Source organism: Lissotriton helveticus, chromosome 8 (assembly GCF_964261635.1).
Source record: "Lissotriton helveticus chromosome 8, aLisHel1.1, whole genome shotgun sequence".
Taxonomy (NCBI): Eukaryota; Metazoa; Chordata; class Amphibia; order Caudata; family Salamandridae; genus Lissotriton; species Lissotriton helveticus.
Genome location: NC_136069.1, coordinates 1,666,069,846 through 1,666,088,320, shown reverse-complemented (window position 1 = coordinate 1,666,088,320; position 18,475 = coordinate 1,666,069,846). Strand labels below are relative to the sequence as shown.

The 18,475-nt window shown below is 46.6% G+C and overlaps 1 protein-coding gene across 5 annotated transcripts in view; it reads right to left on the bottom strand.

The window, feature by feature from the left end:
* Positions 1–18,475, bottom strand: part of LOC144773613 (transient receptor potential cation channel subfamily M member 2-like) — a 1,994,366-nt gene that overhangs the window by 1,577,438 nt on the left and 398,453 nt on the right. For all 5 annotated transcript variants that reach the window (XR_013600026.1, XR_013600027.1, XM_078658754.1 and 2 more), the window contains exon 8: positions 12,678–12,739. Coding sequence is in view for 3 of the 5 variants with exons in the window: in XM_078658754.1 (XP_078514880.1) it covers positions 12,678–12,739 (62 nt within the window). In the remaining 2 variants the exon portion in view is untranslated. The remainder of the gene's footprint in view (positions 1–12,677; positions 12,740–18,475) is intronic.

Sequence of the window (18,475 nt, the reverse complement as noted above, 5' to 3'; positions counted from 1 at the left end):
ACAGGGGTCTAACCCCACCATTCCCTTTTTAATAGGTCTCTTAGAGACTTATGATGCGAGAAAGCTTTCTCAGATAGATGGGAATATGCCAGCCTTAGAGGGTACCTCTGGGGATCCAGACCTCCCCAACATTGCCAATGCAGTTGAGGAGGAGGATCAAGAGGAACTCTCTGGGGACGAGGTAGACAAAGGTCTTGAGGTAGTCAGAAGGCTAACTAGGGCCAACTTAGACTTGCTTGGGCTAGGATCTGGGGGACCCCCAGTACTGACCCTAAGTAGGCCTAACCTTGGAGTTAGGAGAGATAGATCTCTTTCTAGGGACTCCAATAGATCTCTGCACTCTAATGCCTCTTCTCAGAGGAGAAGGAACTCTCCCCAGAGGAGATTGACTTCCCCTCAGAGAATGGAGCATGAAGCTAGGATGAGACAGGCTACTCTGAGGATTGAAAGGGAAGAAATTGCCCTGGCCAAAGAGAAGCTTGCCTTGGCTAGAGAGCAGCAGATGAGTGGGTTAGCTCCCACTGGTGGCAGCAATCTCCCAAGAGATAGAGAGAAGGGTTTAGATACTAAACACCTGACTAAGATAGTGCCCCCCTTTAAGCAAGGGGATGACATCCAGAAATGGATGGCTGCTCTGGAGAGGGCCTGCACTGTGCAGTGCATTCCCCAGAGTCAGTGGGCAGCTATACTGTGGCTCTCCTTTGATGGTAAAGGTAGAGATAAGCTCCTCACTACAAGAGTGGAGGATGCTAATGATTACCAGGTCCTGAAAAATGCACTGGTTGATGGGTTTGGCTTTAACCACTGAGCAGTACAGGTTGCTGTTCAGAGACACCCAGAAAACTCAGTCTCAGGACTGGTCTGACTTTGTTGATTGTGCCACTAAGGCTTTGGAAGGCTGGCTACTGGGTAGCAAGGTTACTGACTTCACAGGATTATATAATCTTATTATGAGAGAGAAAGTCTTAAATAATTGTCAGAACCAGTTATTACACCAGCACCTGGTAGACTCTGATCTGACCTCTCCACAAGAATTGGGTAAGAGGGCAGACAAATGGGTCAGAACCAGGATTAGGCCCAAGAACCAAGGTGGTGACCAGAAAAAGGAATCAACCAAGCCTCAAGAGAAGGGTGGGAATAAATCTCCAGATCAAACCACATCAGGGCCCCAAAAATCCTCTGAGGGGGGTGGGTCCCAGAATCCTTCCAATAACCAGAAGAAGCCTTACTGTTATCCCTGTAAACAGGTGGGTCATTTAAAAACTGACAGCAGTTGCCCAAAGAATAACAATAAGGAGAACATACCCCCAGGTAACATTCCCAAACCTCCTGTTACTACTAGTAGTAATCCCCCAGGTGGTGGGAGTGCCCCCAAGAATTTGGGTGCATTTACTTTGGGAGTTCCTAGGGACTCTGGCCTAACCAGGTCCCCAAACTCAGATACTCTTGTCTGTGAGACTGGCATGGGGTTTGCCAACTTCACAACTTGCCTCAACACTTTGGGCAAGTACAGACAGGAGCCCCTCATCAATGGAATGAAAGTTGAGGCCTATAGAGATACAGGGGCTAGCATCACCATGGTGACTGAGAGTCTAGTCCCCTCAAGGCAACTTTTACCTGGTGCCACATACCAGGTGGTAAACATTGATGGAGTGAAGAAAACTCATCCCATGGCAGTAGTAAATCTCAGCTGGGGAAGTGTCACTGGCCCCAAGAGAGTGGCAGTGTCATCCAACTTACCTGTAGATTGCCTACTGGGGAATGATTTAGAGACCTCAGCCTGGGCTGAGGTAGAGCAAGAAACCCATTCTAGAATGGTAAACCCCCATGGTAAGGTTAGTGGGGCAGTGTTAGCCACAGCCCCAGTCCAAGATGTCCTCCCTGAACAGGTCAGGAGGGTTGTGCCAGTCACAACCCAATCTCAGACAACTTCCTTCCCAGAACAGGTTGTCAAGGCTGTAATGGTAACAGCCCACACCCAAACTGAGCCCCCTCCTGAAAAGGTTGGTGGAGTTGTGATGGCCACAGCTCAAACTCAGACAGATAATAGTGTTGTGAAGCCTGAAACTATGGATCACTCCACTCAGACAGAGAGTATTGAGGAGGAAGAGAAATCTCCCTCCCACCAGACTCTAGGAAAGGATCAGCCTCCTCAGGGAACTGATCTGACCCCTTGTGAAGAAACTGCCACAGAGGTAGTCAGGCCTAGCCTGGCAGAACCCCTGATGTCAGTGGACCCTTCCAAGGTGGGACCCAGTCTGGAGCAGGTAACCTGCCCCTCTCTACCCTGCCTCAGTCAGCCCAGGGCTGTAGAGGTCAGGGAGGCCAGTGTTGGACCCCAAAGGGCCCCCTGTCCAAAAGAACCCCCCAATCAGCAGATTAAGGGCACTGAAGCTAGTAGTCCTAGCCAAGTGAAAATAAAACAAACTCCTGAGGGATCCCCCTTAAATTTAGTTAGGGACCTCCCCCAGATGGACACTGTTGGGCACAGCCAGACCTGGGACCTAAGGGCACCAAACCTGACCTGTCCCTCCAGTAAGCCAAACAGAGGGACCCAACCTCCAGCTGTAGGTAGCCAGAGGTTGACCCTGAGAGCCCAAAACAACTCAGTCTTGGAAAGAAAGGCCTCTATGGTAGAAAATGATTGGAGGAAGCTGAGCCCAAAATTAGTGGAGCCTCACTTCAGTACTCCATTTCAGCACCAGCCTTTTCCTTTGCCAAAACACACCACAGGTAGAGATTCCCTATGGTGGAGACCCTCAGATACCCTTAGGGTGAGGGATTGCTTAGTGGACCATGAGATAGGGGGTAACCATGCCAGTGCTGGTACTCCCTTATATGGCCACTCAGGCAATATAGGCTTACCTGGCAAGGATAGCCTTATCTCCTTTCGTTTGGGGGGGGGTTATGTAGGAAGGTAGATCCCTGACTATGGTTGCCCCCAACTTTTTGCCTGGTGTTTTGCTGGTTTTCTGACTTAGTTGACCTGGGGCCCTGCTATCCAGGACCCCAGGCCTACTGCTCTCTCTGTAAAATGGATTCCATGTACCTTAGGTACATATCTCATTGGATACTGAGTCACCTTATCAGTCCCTGTACAGTGTACCTTAGGTACCCAGGGCATAGGTGTACCCAGGGCCTACCAGGGGCTGCAGCATGTATTATGCCACCCCTGGCTGGCCATCCAAATCTGACACAACTGGCTGCACGACAGCTGGGGCAAGGTGGTGTAATCACCCTTTGCTTTAGATATAGTATACCTATATCTAACCCTAAAATGTTATGTTATGTTATGTTAATTGGGCTCTTCTATAGCGCAACGGCTACTCACAATGGAGTGTCCCGGCGCTTTGGCGAAGAGGACCTTTATTGGAAAGGAAACATAACTGAGAATAAAAGACATCACAATTCATAAGTAAAAAGCCATGTTTTTAATGCCTTTCTAAAAGACAACAGACTAGGGGCCTGTCTAAGAGCAATCGGAAGTTCATTCCAAGCACGTGGGGCCAGGTAATGAAACGAGCGCCCCCCTTGTCTGGCTCGTTTGATGGATGGAACGAACATTTTGGATAAGGAGGCGGAACGAAGAGCTCTACTCGGTTGGTACAAAGCAAGGCGCTTTCTAATATACCTAGGGCCCGAGTCATGAAGGGCCTTATAGGTTAGCGTCAAGCTTTTAAACAGCACCCTTTTGGCTATGGGAAGCCAGTGCAATTCCTTCAGCAAGTTTGAAGCGCTAGCTCGTCTAGGAAGACCATAAATAGCCCGAGCAGCTGAATTTTGCACAACCTGGAGTCTCCTAACAAGATATTTAGGAAGGCCTAAATAAAGGGCATTAGCATAGTCCATGCGCGACCCTACCAGTGCCTGGACAATAACCCTTCGATGATTCACAGAAATCAAAGGGAGGAATTTCCTGAGCATCCGCAGGATACCAAAACACTTCCCTGCAAGACAGGCTATTTGAGGTCCAAAAGTCAACTCATTGTCAACAATGATGCCAAGATTTTTAGCCTTGGTACTAGCATTGGTAGGAGGAAAAAGATCCTGAGGCCACCAACTTTTCCAGTTTGGTTCAGAGACACATCCGAAAAAGAGCAGCTCCGATTTGTCGGAGTTGCATTTCAGGCCGTGTCTCTTGAACCAATCAAAGACTGCTTCTAGGCAGCCTCTGATACGGGTCCCATCAAACACCTCGTTCTTATTCTGAGTGAACAAGAGCTGGGTGTCATCAGCATAAGACACGATCTGGGCGCCAAACAACTCCGCAACCTCTGCAAGGGGGGCCATAAAGATGTTAAAAAGCAGGGGACTAAGAATAGACCCCTGAGGGACCCCCACTTCCAGGGCTGACATAGCTGCGGAGTGAGGTGGCGCCCAGATCGTTTGTCGACGGTTGGCTAGAAATGATTTAAGCCATTTCCACACTGTCCCCCTAAGACCACACTCCCAGAGTCGAATTAGGAGGGTGTCATGGGGAACGGTGTCGAACGCCGCCGACAAGTCTAACATAACCAACACGGCCTTTCCTCCCGAGTCTAAAACCTCTCTAATGGCGGTGGTGACTTCCAGTAATGCGGTCTCTGTGCTATAATTCGCACGAAACCCAGATTGAGTACTGTGCAACAAGTTGTTATTCTCGATGAAGTCGGAGATGGATCGGTGCACATGTCTTTCCGCCACCTTCGCCAGAGCAGGGAGGAGAGAAATAGGCCTATAGTTGGCATGTATGATGGGATCCAAAGTTGGTTTTTTGATTAAAGGAAGAATAAAAGCGCTCTTCCAAGCCTGAGGGACAATGCCAGAAGACAATGAGGAATTTAGAATGGAATTAATAGGACTATTTAGCACAAAGGCTATTTTGTTAAGACAAGAGACCGGGCAAGGATCAAGAGGGGAGCCCGATTTCAAGCCTGTCAAGTGATCTAATGAAGCAGCAAGGCTTAACTGCGGGAATTCCCAGAGAGTGGGGTTTACAGAAGAGATAGCATCAGGATCAACAGCCCGAGGCTGGTTGGAATGAGTGGCAAGGTCGGCTTGAATGGTGGTTATTTTCTCGACAAAAAAATGTGCAAGTTCATTCAGCCAAGATTCTGAATGGCACTGAACAGAGGTGGCTAAGGATGGAGAAGTGAAGTCTCTAACAATTTTAAAAATCTCCTTACAGGAATTATCCGATTCGTCTATCCGACGTTCAAAATAGGATTTCTTTTCGCTCCAAATCATCCTATGATAGGATTTGGTCAAATCTTTAAATTTTTCTCTCTCACGAGGGTTATAGTCTTTCCTCCAAGTTCTTTCTGCTCTCTTGCAATTTTGACGTACTTCTCTAAGCTTAGATGAAAACCAAGGAGCAGAAGAACGTTTCATTCCAGGTTTGACGACTTTCTCAGGCACGAGATCCGCCAATATGGCTGTGAGCCACTCCGTATAAAGGGGTAGGTCAGTTTCCACATCACCGGACAAAGTGCAAGGTGAACGAGCCAAAGCCTGGAGTAACGTATCACTAGATAACAGATGAAAAGGCCTAAACAAACGTTTGGCAGAGGTAACGGGGTTCAATCTGGAAGAAGAGACACTAGAAAGACTAAAAGTGATTAGAAAATGGTCCGACCATAATACAGGTTGAGGAACAAGTGCGTTGATCGGAACAGTGGAAAAAACTTGATCCAAAATATGACCCTTATTATGTGTGGGATCATGAATGAAAGGAGTGAATCCTAGTGTTGCCGTAACCTCCATAAGTTTCGTCGTATCGGGATTTGCAGCCTCGTCCATGTGTATATTTAAATCGCCCAAAAATAAGCAATGTTTAGATTTAAGACATGGAACTGAAAGAGCAACCTGTAGCTCGTCCACAAAAGAGCCTAAAGGACCGGGGGTACGATATGCCAAAATTCCGGTACAAGCATAATGAGGAGACAAATGAAGAGTGAAGCCCAGCGCCTCGGTATTCTGAATATTATCTACCGAAAAGGTGGTGCAGTGCAACTTATTATTGACTATAATAGCTACACCGCCCACACGCCCAGATGTTCTATCTCTCCTAATGATGGAGTAATTAGGTGGGATGGCGTTGGCTAAGTCTGGGGCCGAGGTATCACTCAGCCATGTCTCCGTAAGAAAAAGGCAGGATATATCGGAATTATCAAGCAAATTCCATATATCTAGGGCATGACAGCCTAACGAACGTGTATTGAGAAGTAGACAGGTGATAGTAGTGTCCGGATAAGTATGTTTTGGTCTATTACATAGAGGGGCTCGCCAGCCACAAACCTGACACCCTTTTCTAAAGGACCGATGTCCCGGAAAAACCGAGTGGCAGCGCCCTAACGGCGGACGAAGATCGGAAAGAGTCTCTGAAGAGTAAAAGTAGCACATTATGAAAGTTAATAATAGTACAATACCAGCCACTGAAAAGAGCCTGCCAGCCGTCCTGCACCGTCTGCTACCGGAACGCTGACGGGCGCAGACGGGCAGGACTCTGGCACGACTCAGGCGCAGGGAAGGCGCCACCTTGCGCGTCCCCGCTGCGCGTTGAAAAAGTGGAGCTTTAAGTAGGCCGGCGGAAGTCAAGAGAACCAGGCGCCACGACCCGCACCAATATGGCGGCGTCAGGCTTCAATGGTAACACCAATATGGCGCTCCCTCACCACCCCAGAACCGGGCCCGCAAAACAGCGGTGCAAGGTATTGTTTTAACGTGCAAGTGAGGGGCCAGGAGAAGCGCTAAGGCACACAAGATAAATTCTTTTAAAATCAGAAATACCAAAAGAAAAATACAACGCTATGCGAGCAGTTTTAAAATCACCGCGTTAGCGCAGAATCGCGCAGTCCTTAAGCGCAGAATGTACAGCCTGACCTTACAGGCACCTAATTGCCAGGGAAGATCGTCAAGCGAGTTCCGCCTTAAGTAGGCCGGCGGAAGTCAAGAGAACCAGGCGCCACGACCCGCACCAATATGGCGGCGTCAGGCTTCAATGGTAACACCAATATGGCGCTCCCTCACCACCCCAGAACCGGGCCCGCAAAACAGCGGTGCAAGGTATTGTTTTAACGTGCAAGTGAGGGGCCAGGAGAAGCGCTAAGGCACACAAGATAAATTCTTTTAAAATCAGAAATACCAAAAGAAAAATACAACGCTATGCGAGCAGTTTTAAAATCACCGCGTTAGCGCAGAATCGCGCAGTCCTTAAGCGCAGAATGTACAGCCTGACCTTACAGGCAGCTAATTGCCACACAGATCTCCTCTCAGTCACTCCTATGGCAGGCCTTAACAATCCTGAAGGCAGAGTGCTTGGAATCGTGTGAGATGGTGCTCTGGCATGAGCTGAGCCTGTCTGCGGCTTTCGGGAGCTATCCCTTAGCAGTTTCCATGATATCGCATACCATATACTCTTAAGTGCATTATAATCCTCGCGGTTATATGCCAACTCTGGTATCGCTTTATCAAAACATGTCGAGTAAGGTGTCATACGAATTGGAATACTAACCCCTCGCCAATTCTGGCGACGGGGTTAGCATTCCACCCTTCTAGAGGGACACGACATGTATGTAACCTGTAACCCCGGTTAAAGTCAGACAGAGCCTTAGCATCCACAAAATGGATGCTGCCACCGAGACACAAGTCTGCCCTCCTGCTGCTGGGAGTCCTCCCAGAGCAGGAGGCAAGGACAAAGGGTTTCCTGCCAGGGGCGGTGCCAGCACCGTCCCAGACAGGGTTTTGTGTATTCCAGGTAGGCAGGGCTACAGAGGAAGGTGACTGCAAGTGGCACCCCGGTGCTCACTGTGCATAGGCCGGCTGGAACCAGTTCCAGGGGCACTCCAGCCCCTGGCCTGGGGAAAGCCCGCCAAAGGAGAGGGGTGTAACCACCCCCCTCCTGGTCCCACCCATAGGGCAGGACTTAGTCGCGTGCCAGCCCCCTTTTCCCAGATAAAGGTAGGAGCAGGCCCCCTTCCAAATTAGATCATCTTTGGAATCAAGACACGACTTTCTACGAAAGGACATCAAGATTTCTTCTTCAAGATTCTCCCTTGTGACTAAGGAGTAGTCACCCTGCATCCGCAGGCACCATCTTAAGAACACTGCGGTCTGCTGCAAGTCCTTCCTCCGGAATCCGACTGCCCAGCTCGACAAGACCCGGCTTCCCTGGCACCTCCGACCTCTACTCACCTCTACAGCCAAGCTGAGAACCGTGAGTGCGACGAGACCTCAAGGGACCGACTATTGCCAAGACTGCACGACTTCTTCACAGCAAGCCCGCCGGGTAATCTACTGGCGAGTGCTTTGGGGTCCGAGAAGCCCCGACCCTGAGCAGCTCCAGCACCGAAGATCAGCCCCCCAGCATCTCCACGATCGGTGTGGGGCCCTTCTGCTTTTTGCTGCTCACCGCGTTGTTTGGCTACTAGCCCGCTGGCTTGTGGCCTTCTGAACGACGCCCGACGACATCACTGCTGCTGGTCTGGTTGCTCCAGACTGGCTCTTGCTCCCTTCCAGAAGAGGAGCACCCCGGACCCTCCTGGTCCACTCAAGACGCCATTTTGAGTCCACCGCGTGGGCTTGAATTAGCCAAGGCTTTGTCGCCCAATCCTGGGTCCTTCGACGCCGACAGCTTCATCCATCGTGGGACAGCTCGCCCCTCCATCCTGGTCGCCGACAACGCCTCCTGGTCCGTGAGATCTGCAGAGCACAGCGTCGCCCACTCACCTAGTCGAGGTGACTACCATCCGGTGCCCTCCTGGTGCCCCCTGACTACTGGCTAGTAGTCACGAACTTGGTCCCCTCTGCTTTCAGGTATCAACCATCTTCAAGATCCAGGCTTGGATCGCTTCGAACTCTCTTCACTGGTCGCCTGCCAGCATCTTTCTTCCAGGCTCCTGGTTCGTCTACGAGGATTCCCGACGTCTTTTGAGACATATGCAGCTGCAGCCCCTGGGCTAGGTAACTTCGGCATTTCGGTGCCCCAGCATAGCCTCACTATCCAAGGGTCAGGATCCACTGTCGTTTTCTCCCTACCAGGTCGGGTTCGCCCGTGAACACTAACTTTAACTTTACTAGCTATCATAGACTTTGTCCCGCATCCCGCGTGAGAGTGCACACTCTGCACCCGAGTCCCCTGGGCCTCCTAGAAGTAATCTAACGATTCCCTAGTCAAGTCCTAGCGATTCCAAAGCCTATTAGTACTGTACTTACCTGCTAGTAATTTCGCATTCCACTTTCAGAGTATATGGTTTTTCGTGCCCCTCGGGCATTTGTGTATACTGTGCTAACTTAAGTATTTTTATAAGAGTTTTGTTGTGTGCTTAGCTCCCTGTCTCATAAAGAGCCAGGGTAGTCTTGTTATAAATAAATACACTGTTTATTTTCATAACAACTTGTGTGGTGTCCTTTCACTGGGTGTTCAAGGGGTAATGTGATGGTAAAACAGCTGGCTTAACACGCCCTCTAGAGTCTTAGCCTTAGACTGCTCGTATCCATGCTACTAGGATAGCTGGTCTATAAGGTTGACTTACAACCAATCATCAATAAGGGTTGTTTGGACTGATATATAGTGATCACTAGAATAGTGAACACTGCACATCAGGCCAACTTCTCACACACCAGCTCTGTTACAGATGGACACATTCATTTTTGTTAGGCACGGGGAGATTAAGTGATTTGTCTATAATCACAGGATGTTGATCGTCATTGCCGAGACTTGAATCCAGTTCCCCATCTTCAAGGTCGACCGTTCTAGCCATAAGGCCACATCCTCTACCCATGGTTCTCATGTTACCTTCTCCATGGCAGAAATAATAACAGCTATTGAATGCATGAAAAAGGGAAAAGCGTCAAGTTTAGATAGAATACCTGGAGATCTTTATTGTTCTGAGTGGACCGTATGGGGATATAGAATTAACATGATTTCTAATCCCATAGCGAAGGGGGCAGAGATACCAGAAGGATGTACGTTGTTACCACGCATGTTGTAACAACGCATGCCTTTACCACGCAAGTCTTACAACGCAAGTCTTACAACGCAAGTCGTTACAACGACTTGCGTTGGAGGGCGTGGATTTAGGAATCTTATAATTTTATATTCCAACACCAGTCCCCGTAACAGTAGGGAAGGTGTTGGAATATAAAATGGCAAGATTCCTTATCCCACAGCGCCATCCAGCATAAGTCGTAGTAACGACTTGCGTTGTAATAGCTGCGGGGTAAAGGCACTGCGGTGTAAAAACCGCGTCGTAAACGATGTTCCCCATACCGGAAACATGGAAGGGGGCCAAAATAATTCCAATCTATAAAAAAGGGATACGTGTGATCCAGCCTGACAGATAATAATCACAAAATCCTTAGTAGCAGGTTTTAGTGAAGATACAAACTTGCATGGAAAATCATCACATTTTATCCCACTTCCAAGCAGGATCCAGGGCATATACGAGCCCTATATATAGATCAAGTATTTTGTTTTCTATTGATTCTCTGGAAAATGGTCCTAAATAATCAGGGGCATCTGTATATAGTGTTCATTTATTTAAGATCTGCATTTGATTTAAACCCTCAAGGAAAACTGTGGGTTGCACTTAAGGAGATGGGGATGCCATTACATCTGCTACACTTATTGCTTTGCTTGGATAATGGAAATTATGCACAAGTGAGGTGGGGAAGGGTGAGCAAATTCACTGGATGCATAGACATATCTAGCGGGGTCCAGCAGGGATGTGTTATAGTTTCAACCTTGTTTACACTATATATAAAAGGGCTAATAGGCACGCCATATGATTGTAAAGGTGACTCTCTAAATTAGCGGACCAACAAATCCCTGCCCTCCTCTTTGCAGACAGCACATTGCTAATACCTAAGATACCATGGGATTATAAAATATTCTGAACTGTTTTTCAGATGCCTGTGATTAATTTGGCCTAGAAATTAACACCCTTAAAACCAAATGTATGACTTTCCGGCCACATAAGACAATCAGAGGGAAAATGAGGCTTAGGCCTAGGAATTTGGAACAGGTAAAAGCATTTGACTACCTCAGTCCAAGGGTAGCCAGTAATCTATCATTGGCTGCCCAAATACTTGAAAAGTCAGATGACCTTACAACATGTGCAGGCGGCTATCGTGAAGTAATTGAATAGATTTAACTTCCACCCAATTTCTCCTGCACTAGAAATTTATCGTGCCAGGGGCATGGTGTGGCTTTTTATCTGGTAGAAATTTGGGGATTCGATCACACCAAAGGTTTGGGAAAAATAGAATACACGTTTATTAGATCGTCATTGATTATGCCACAGAGTGCCCCACTCAGCCCATTACCCCTAGATCTAGGACTGAGAAAGGTATACATTATGCTGCCCTTAAATCTTTGGTTTATTGAGTTAAGCTCTGGATGGTCAAGTCCCAGATTCACATCAAATAGGCAGTTGCGGAGGTCAAAGAGCTAGATAAAACTGAATTAATACCCTGGTTTACACATGTTTAAGATGTGGCTGTATGAATTAGGCTTGCATCAAGCCTGGGACAATCCAGAGAATTTGACCAGGAGAATGGTAGCTCAATTGACAAATAGATACTGGGAGTATAACCTGGAAAGCTGGTTGTCATACCAGCACATGACACTTTTTTATTGATCTTAAATGCACTGTGTTTTTTTTAAATGTATCGACCGGATAGAGCCCCCATTAGCTACATCTGTTTCTTTTTTAATTTAGATATGGGATCTTTCCGGTGAATGCAGTTAGAAGTAGGTGGCTGACGAGTTCCGTTAGGTCATTCTGTTCGGTTTGTAAATTTAGCACTGAATCTGTGGAGCACTTTAAGTTTTTATGTCTATCCTATGCAAAAGCTAGGAAGACATGGGTAATCCCAGCCTGCCGGCACATTTCTATAACATGACTCACAGGTACTATTCGCATATTAAGTACTGAAAATACTGAGTGGGTTGTATTTTCAGCATCAAGGTAGCTACTGCATGCTTGGCACATTAGATGTAAAATATTAGACACTAACTAATATCTCCATGATAACTGGTGATTTTAAGCACATGAACTTGCCATGCTGGTCAGTTTTTAGATAGTTATTAAAGGCTTTTGTATGTATAAATTATTGTTTTAGAAATGCAGGGAAGTTGCAGGTCTTTCTTCTCTCTAAAATTATCCGGTTTTATTGTATGCGTGTAGCATTAATTGAGAAACATTAATTGTTGATCATTGCTGTTATGGTTTTTGTTGCATCCAAGGACCTGCACTTTAATGAGTAATACATTTTTAAAATGTACTAAAGACTGATTATTTGCAGAATTTCTGTTTAAGTACCCGTGGAAGCTGTACTGTCTTTTTTTTCTAAAGTAATTTTGGTCATGGATACAGATGCATACCAATAATAGTAACCCAGTAAGGTATTATTTTGGCATTGGTTGGAGAACAATTTGAATTCAATAAATGTAAATAAAAACTCTCTGGATGTTTATTTTTATATTATGTATTCTATTTATTGTTTTATGTAAAATTTGTTTTATGGTCATAAAGTGACCAAATAAACTAACTACAACAGACAAAGGAGAACATAATATTAATATGAAGTTATATTGAATGCCCTCAGTGCTTTGATTTTTCACTAGTATTATCATTTGAGTGCAGATTGTGTTAATTATAAAAGCACAGGGAGCATCTTGCGCCTGTAATACTCACTTTTAGGGTGCTTTCCTCTCCGTCTAATACCACACGCACAAGTGGGATGTTGATGGTCATTCCTGCAAATGAAAAATACACACATTTGGATTCACACTAAAATCAAACATGAGACCAACTTCAGAAAATTGATTGCATGACATAACTCCCAGAAAAAAACAATTGAGCCTCACTTACCTCAGACCTATATTACATCTTCCTTGAATGGCATGAAGTGAAAATAATTTCTAAGCCTAGATACAAATGCAGCCCTGTCAGTACCTGAGCACTGTCCTTCATACCTGCTGGTATGCTTTAAGTCAGCTAGCTTTCGTTCTACTTACACTGAAGATAGACGCAAAGACAGAGAACGTAATGGTGGACTTGCCATTTAAACTAAGTAGATTGGGTTGTAGCACAATAAGTAAAACAGTCACTATGGGAAGTCAGTGTTGGTTTCACGTATAGATAAGCATATCAAACTGGGTAAATTGAACTGTACACTGACATGAAAGCTTTTTTTAAATAAATATTGCATCTCAACGTGTTCCTTCATAATTTATCAGGAACATTAAATACCAAAGCCAATTACAGACAAGGGTCTGCAACCTACATGAGAATATCTAACTGGGTAGCATTAGCATGTGTCAACTGGTAACTCAGCTAGCACACAGAAAGCTTCAGACTCACTGCAACATCGGGCACACCCAACAAATATAACACAGGTGCAGTCGTGCTTTCCCTTGAAAAGAGAGACATATTAATACTGGTAAAGGGACACTACATGGCTACTCTCAGTGCCTCAATCTACAGTAAAGTACGACAATATATCGCAAATAGGCTGAAAGAAAGAAAGCAATCTTCTCAAGAATGGTGAAGTTCACCTGATCCATCACTCAGAGATCTGAGGTTTAATCTCCGCTTGAATGAGGCAACTGCTGTGCAGTATCTCTCACCACAATCCAGTGGAGAGGTGTGGCTCACTGGTTAGAGGTGGCAGACCTGTATAGTGGAGAGGTGTGGCTCACTGGCTAGAGGTGGCAGACCTGTAAGCAGAGAACGGCCCGGGACCAGGGTTCAATTCCCGACGCGGCAGGGTCTTGGACCAGGGTCAACGGACTCAATAATTCTCGCCTCAGTGCCTACTCTAACCAGGGAACACACTCGGTAACTCTGGGCACTAAACTTGCCTCATCTCTACAACGGCCCCCCACAGACGCCGGGGATGCCTGGTTCCCCAGCGGTCTACAGCGCCAGGACACTCGGGTAGAGTAACAGTGCGCTTTACAAGTATCCCACATTTACATTTACAATACAAAGAGGAGCCACCTCATTATCAGACTTCATTAGAATAACTTGCATCCCACCCCCCTGCAGAAGCTTAACAATTAATTAACAAACTTGGCACCTCTCACGTAAGCATCCACTCAACTGGTTTTAACATAGAAAAATTGACTAAGAAAGTTACGCTTAGAAATTACACAAAAATGTTCACAGAGACCTAAACCCACTTTTACAGTAAGCCCTAGGGAGAGATCTGAAGTTATTCTGAGGTTATTGATGGCATGTTGAGGGAGATGACCTCTTTATTAAACTGTATACCCACGTTCCAAAATTCACAAGGTATGCAGAAGATGCCTGATTTATTTTATTAGACTCGTTAATAGTTTCGTTTTTTTTTCCAAATGCATTTTACAGCAGCGCAAGTTATCATAAAAGTACAGTTGTCCTTTCCATTAAACACACTATGAAACCAATTATGATGTTGGTCGGAAACTCTTCTGACCGAATCAGTTTCGGAATGGTTTGCGACTGAATCGGGTTCTGTGAGTCCAACCGACCGATTACGATGCTTCTCAATTCGTTTGTTAAGACTCGCATTGACTTCAATGGGAGCCTGTGTTCCGAACGAGAACACAGGTTCCCAATGAAAAAAAGGTGGTTGGGGAAAACCTTGCACCCTGTGGAGTCACCTCATGGTGTCTGCTACATTGTCCATGGTTGCAAAGAGGGGATCCATGGGTCCCCCCATGAGCCCCAACTGGCAGCCTATGGGTGAAGGTGGGCCCCCAAAGTCAGATTCCGACAGCCGTTTTGTGACAGGCAAATTGATTTGGAACGGCTGTCAGAATCGGCCATTGTAACCACTCGGTCAGAAAACGTGTCCATTTAGATGTACGATTCAACTTCGGACGACTCGGGCTGTCAGAATGACGATCTGAACCAAATCAGACAGCCTGAATGGTTTCCCTACATCATATCGGTTGGTCGGAAATGTATCCGATTCGGTCGGAAACATAGGTTCCGAATCGGATTCAGAGAATCTGAATCCCGTTCGGAGCCTTTCCGACTGACATGCTAATCTGCCCCTAAGTATTATTATGTAGACATTCTGTACTTGAATCATAGGTACTTCCAGTACATGTTCTTTCAGCACATACACATTTCCAGATAGGCCTGCTCTCACCTTGAGCACAGGGAAGTAAAACAGCATTTACGGCATAATGCCAACATTTGGAAGCAAGAAAGGGGGACGTTTAAAAAAAAAGAAATCAGAGGAATTTATTTTATCTGCATTGATTTGGAGGCAATTTTTGGGAGGAGACAGCAAAAATAAAGCTGTATGTGGTTTAAAAAATAGGGAGTCACCCTGCTGAGACAGGTGTGTTAGCAAAAGACACACAATTGTTGGACGGAAAGCAGAACAAATCTAAAAATGCACCGTCAGTCAAGAGATCTGGGTTAAATCCATCATTCTTTAGCTCACCATGCCACCCCAGTTTAGACCTGGGTATAAGCAAATCAGTCTTGACCCTGTGCCTCATGGAAACAGTCCAGCCTGAACTGCCAAGCCAGGTCCTCCCTGGACCGGAAACAAGCATCCTATGACCGGTTACGGGGTTTCACCCCTCATCAGCCAGGATAGCTTGATTCCAGTGGCACAGTAAGCCCAGGACACACATCTGGGCATACCTGGCGCACTTAGGGCGAGAAAGCAAAAGACACACAATTGATGGACGGAATGCAGAACAAATCAAAACATTCACCCCCAGTCAAGAGATCTGGGTTAAATCCATCATTCTTTTGTTCACCATGCCACACCACTTTAGACCTGGCCATATGCAAATCAGTCTTGACACTGTGCCTCATGGGAACAGTCCAGCCCGAACTACCATGCCAGGTCCTCCGCAGACCGGAAGCAAGCATCCAAGGACAGGTTTCAGGGTTTCACACCTCATCTGCCAGGATGGCTTGATTCCAGGGCACAGTGAGCCAAGGACCCACGTCTGGGCATACCATTGCGCACTTAGGGTGAGAAAGCAAAAGAGACACAATTGATGGACGGAATGCAGAACAAATCAAAACATTCACTCCCAGTCAAGAGATCTGGGTTAAATCCATCATTCTTTTGCTCACTATGCCACCCCAGTTTAGACCTGGCCATATGCAAATCAGTCTTGACCCTGTGAATCATGGGAACAGTCCAGCCTGAACTACCAAGCCAGGTCCTCCCTGGACCGGAAACAAGCATCCTAGGACCAGTTTCGGGGTTTCACCCCTCATCCGCCAGGATAGCTTGATTCCAGTGGCAAAGTGAGCCAAGGACCCACGTCTGCCACGTATGACTTGGGTAGAAATGGAAGTGCATGCAAATATTCTTCAAGCGCAGAAACACTTCGGCAATGGAGCCTACATGCATAGGGGTGCTATCTAGCACTGTAAGTGGGATAAAAAAGTTTGAGAGGGTACTCTCATAAAGGCATGAGCAAAGAAGTGAAACTAGGAATATTTTATTAGAGCCGCCGCCTTAGTAATACCAAATACCCTGCATATAAGATTCTAATACCTCCATCTCAATTATTTTCAAGAAGAAAAATGTAAGTAATTCCGAGGCTTAGCGTACATCCACCACACCCTCCCAAAAATGTAATAATGGGGAGCCATGGGCAATGGCCAATTGATCAAGGGAGCTGCAGGTCGAAAACATTTGGGAACCTGTTGCGACTTTAGTTGTTCTGTTTGGCTGTCGATCGTGAAGTGGAAATGGTCTACATAAATGTCTATGGAGTTGCCCCACCAACACGTTGCCTCTACCATAGACTATTTGCTCATCACGTTGCAGCTTCTACATGAAAACAAACTATCTCACCGTAATGTTTGCCTACAGCTGAAAGATGTAACATGCTTATAGTGGATGGGGGCTTCTGTGGCAGCATGACGTGTCAAGGGTGCACTGGGGAGTACTCCTCTCACACAGGCACAATACAACAAGCCAGCTATGTTGGGACTTGTCCACCATTCGACCCTTGCTCTTATTAGAAGCAAGAACAGAGCAGTGGTGGAATCACGGAATGCAGGAAAGGAAGAGGTTCCACATCCAGACATATCCATCTTCTCATTGGTTAGAGATTAAAAGACCTGGCAGAAACAAGAGAAAGCCCTCCTTCTTCCTCTGGAGATAGGAAGTGAGACTCACATCCAGATAAGGACCTGTGGCTGTGTCACAGTTATGTTTATGAATCTGCCTGCATGTATTGTGTCTGTATGCAAATATTAATTTGCATATGTATGACTGACAACAAGATTGAGCGCCAGTGGCCAAGCGCAGGAAGTGTCTAAAAATAGTGACCATTCTTGATATATTGGGGATATTCTGAACATAACTGTTGCTATCCATGCCAAAATGGTGGCTAATGGACACAATGCTCAGTACATTACAGGTATTATAAATGTGGCCATCCCTGCATAAAAATGTGCAAAACCAACAGTTGATGGACAGAATGCAGAACGATGTCTTACATTCACCCCAGTACAGAGATCTGGGCCTAAATCCATCGTTTTTTTGCACTCCACACCACCCCAGTTCAGACTTGGCCATATGCAAATCAGCCTTGACCCTGTGCCTCATGGGAACAGTCCAGCCCGAACTTCCAAGCCATGTCTTTCCTGAACCGGAATCAAGCATGCTAGGACCGGTTTCTGGCTATCAGCCGTCTTCAGCCAGGATAGCTTGACTCCAGTGGTGTGGAGAGCATGGGACTCACGTCTGAGCATACCCATCCCACTCGGGGTAACAAATGCAAAACCAACAGCTGATGGACAGAATGCAGAACGATGTCATACATTCACCCCAGTACAGAGATCTGGGCCTAAATCCAACATTTTTTTGCACTCCACACCACCCCAGTTCAGACATGGCCATATGCAAATCAGCCTTGACCCTGTGCCTCATGGGAACAGTCCAGCCCGAACTGCCAATCCATGTCTTTCCTGGACCGGAATCAAGCATCCTAGGACCGGTTTCTGGCTATCAGCCGTCTTCAGCCAGGATAGCTTGACTACAGTGGTGTGGAGAGCATGGGACTCACGTCTGAGCATACCCATCCCACTCGGGGTGACAAATGCAAAACCAACAGTTGATGGACAGAATGCAGAACGATGTCATACATTCACCCCAGTACAGAGATCTGGGCCTAAATCCATCGTTTTTTTGCACTCCACACCACCCCAGTTCAGACATGGCCATACGCAAATCAGCCTTGACCCTGTGCCTCATGGGAACAGTCCAGCCCGAACTGCCAAGCCTCGTCTTTCCTGGACCGGAATCAAGCATCCTAGGACCGGTTTCTGACTATCAGCCGTCTTCAGCCAGGATAGCTTGACTCCAGTGGTGTGGAGAGCATGGGACTCATGTCTGAGCATACCCATCCCACTCGGGGTGACAAATGCAAAACCAACAGTTGATGGACAGAATGCAGAACGATGTCTTACATTCACCCCAGTACAGAGATCTGGGCCTAAATCCATCGTTTTTTTGC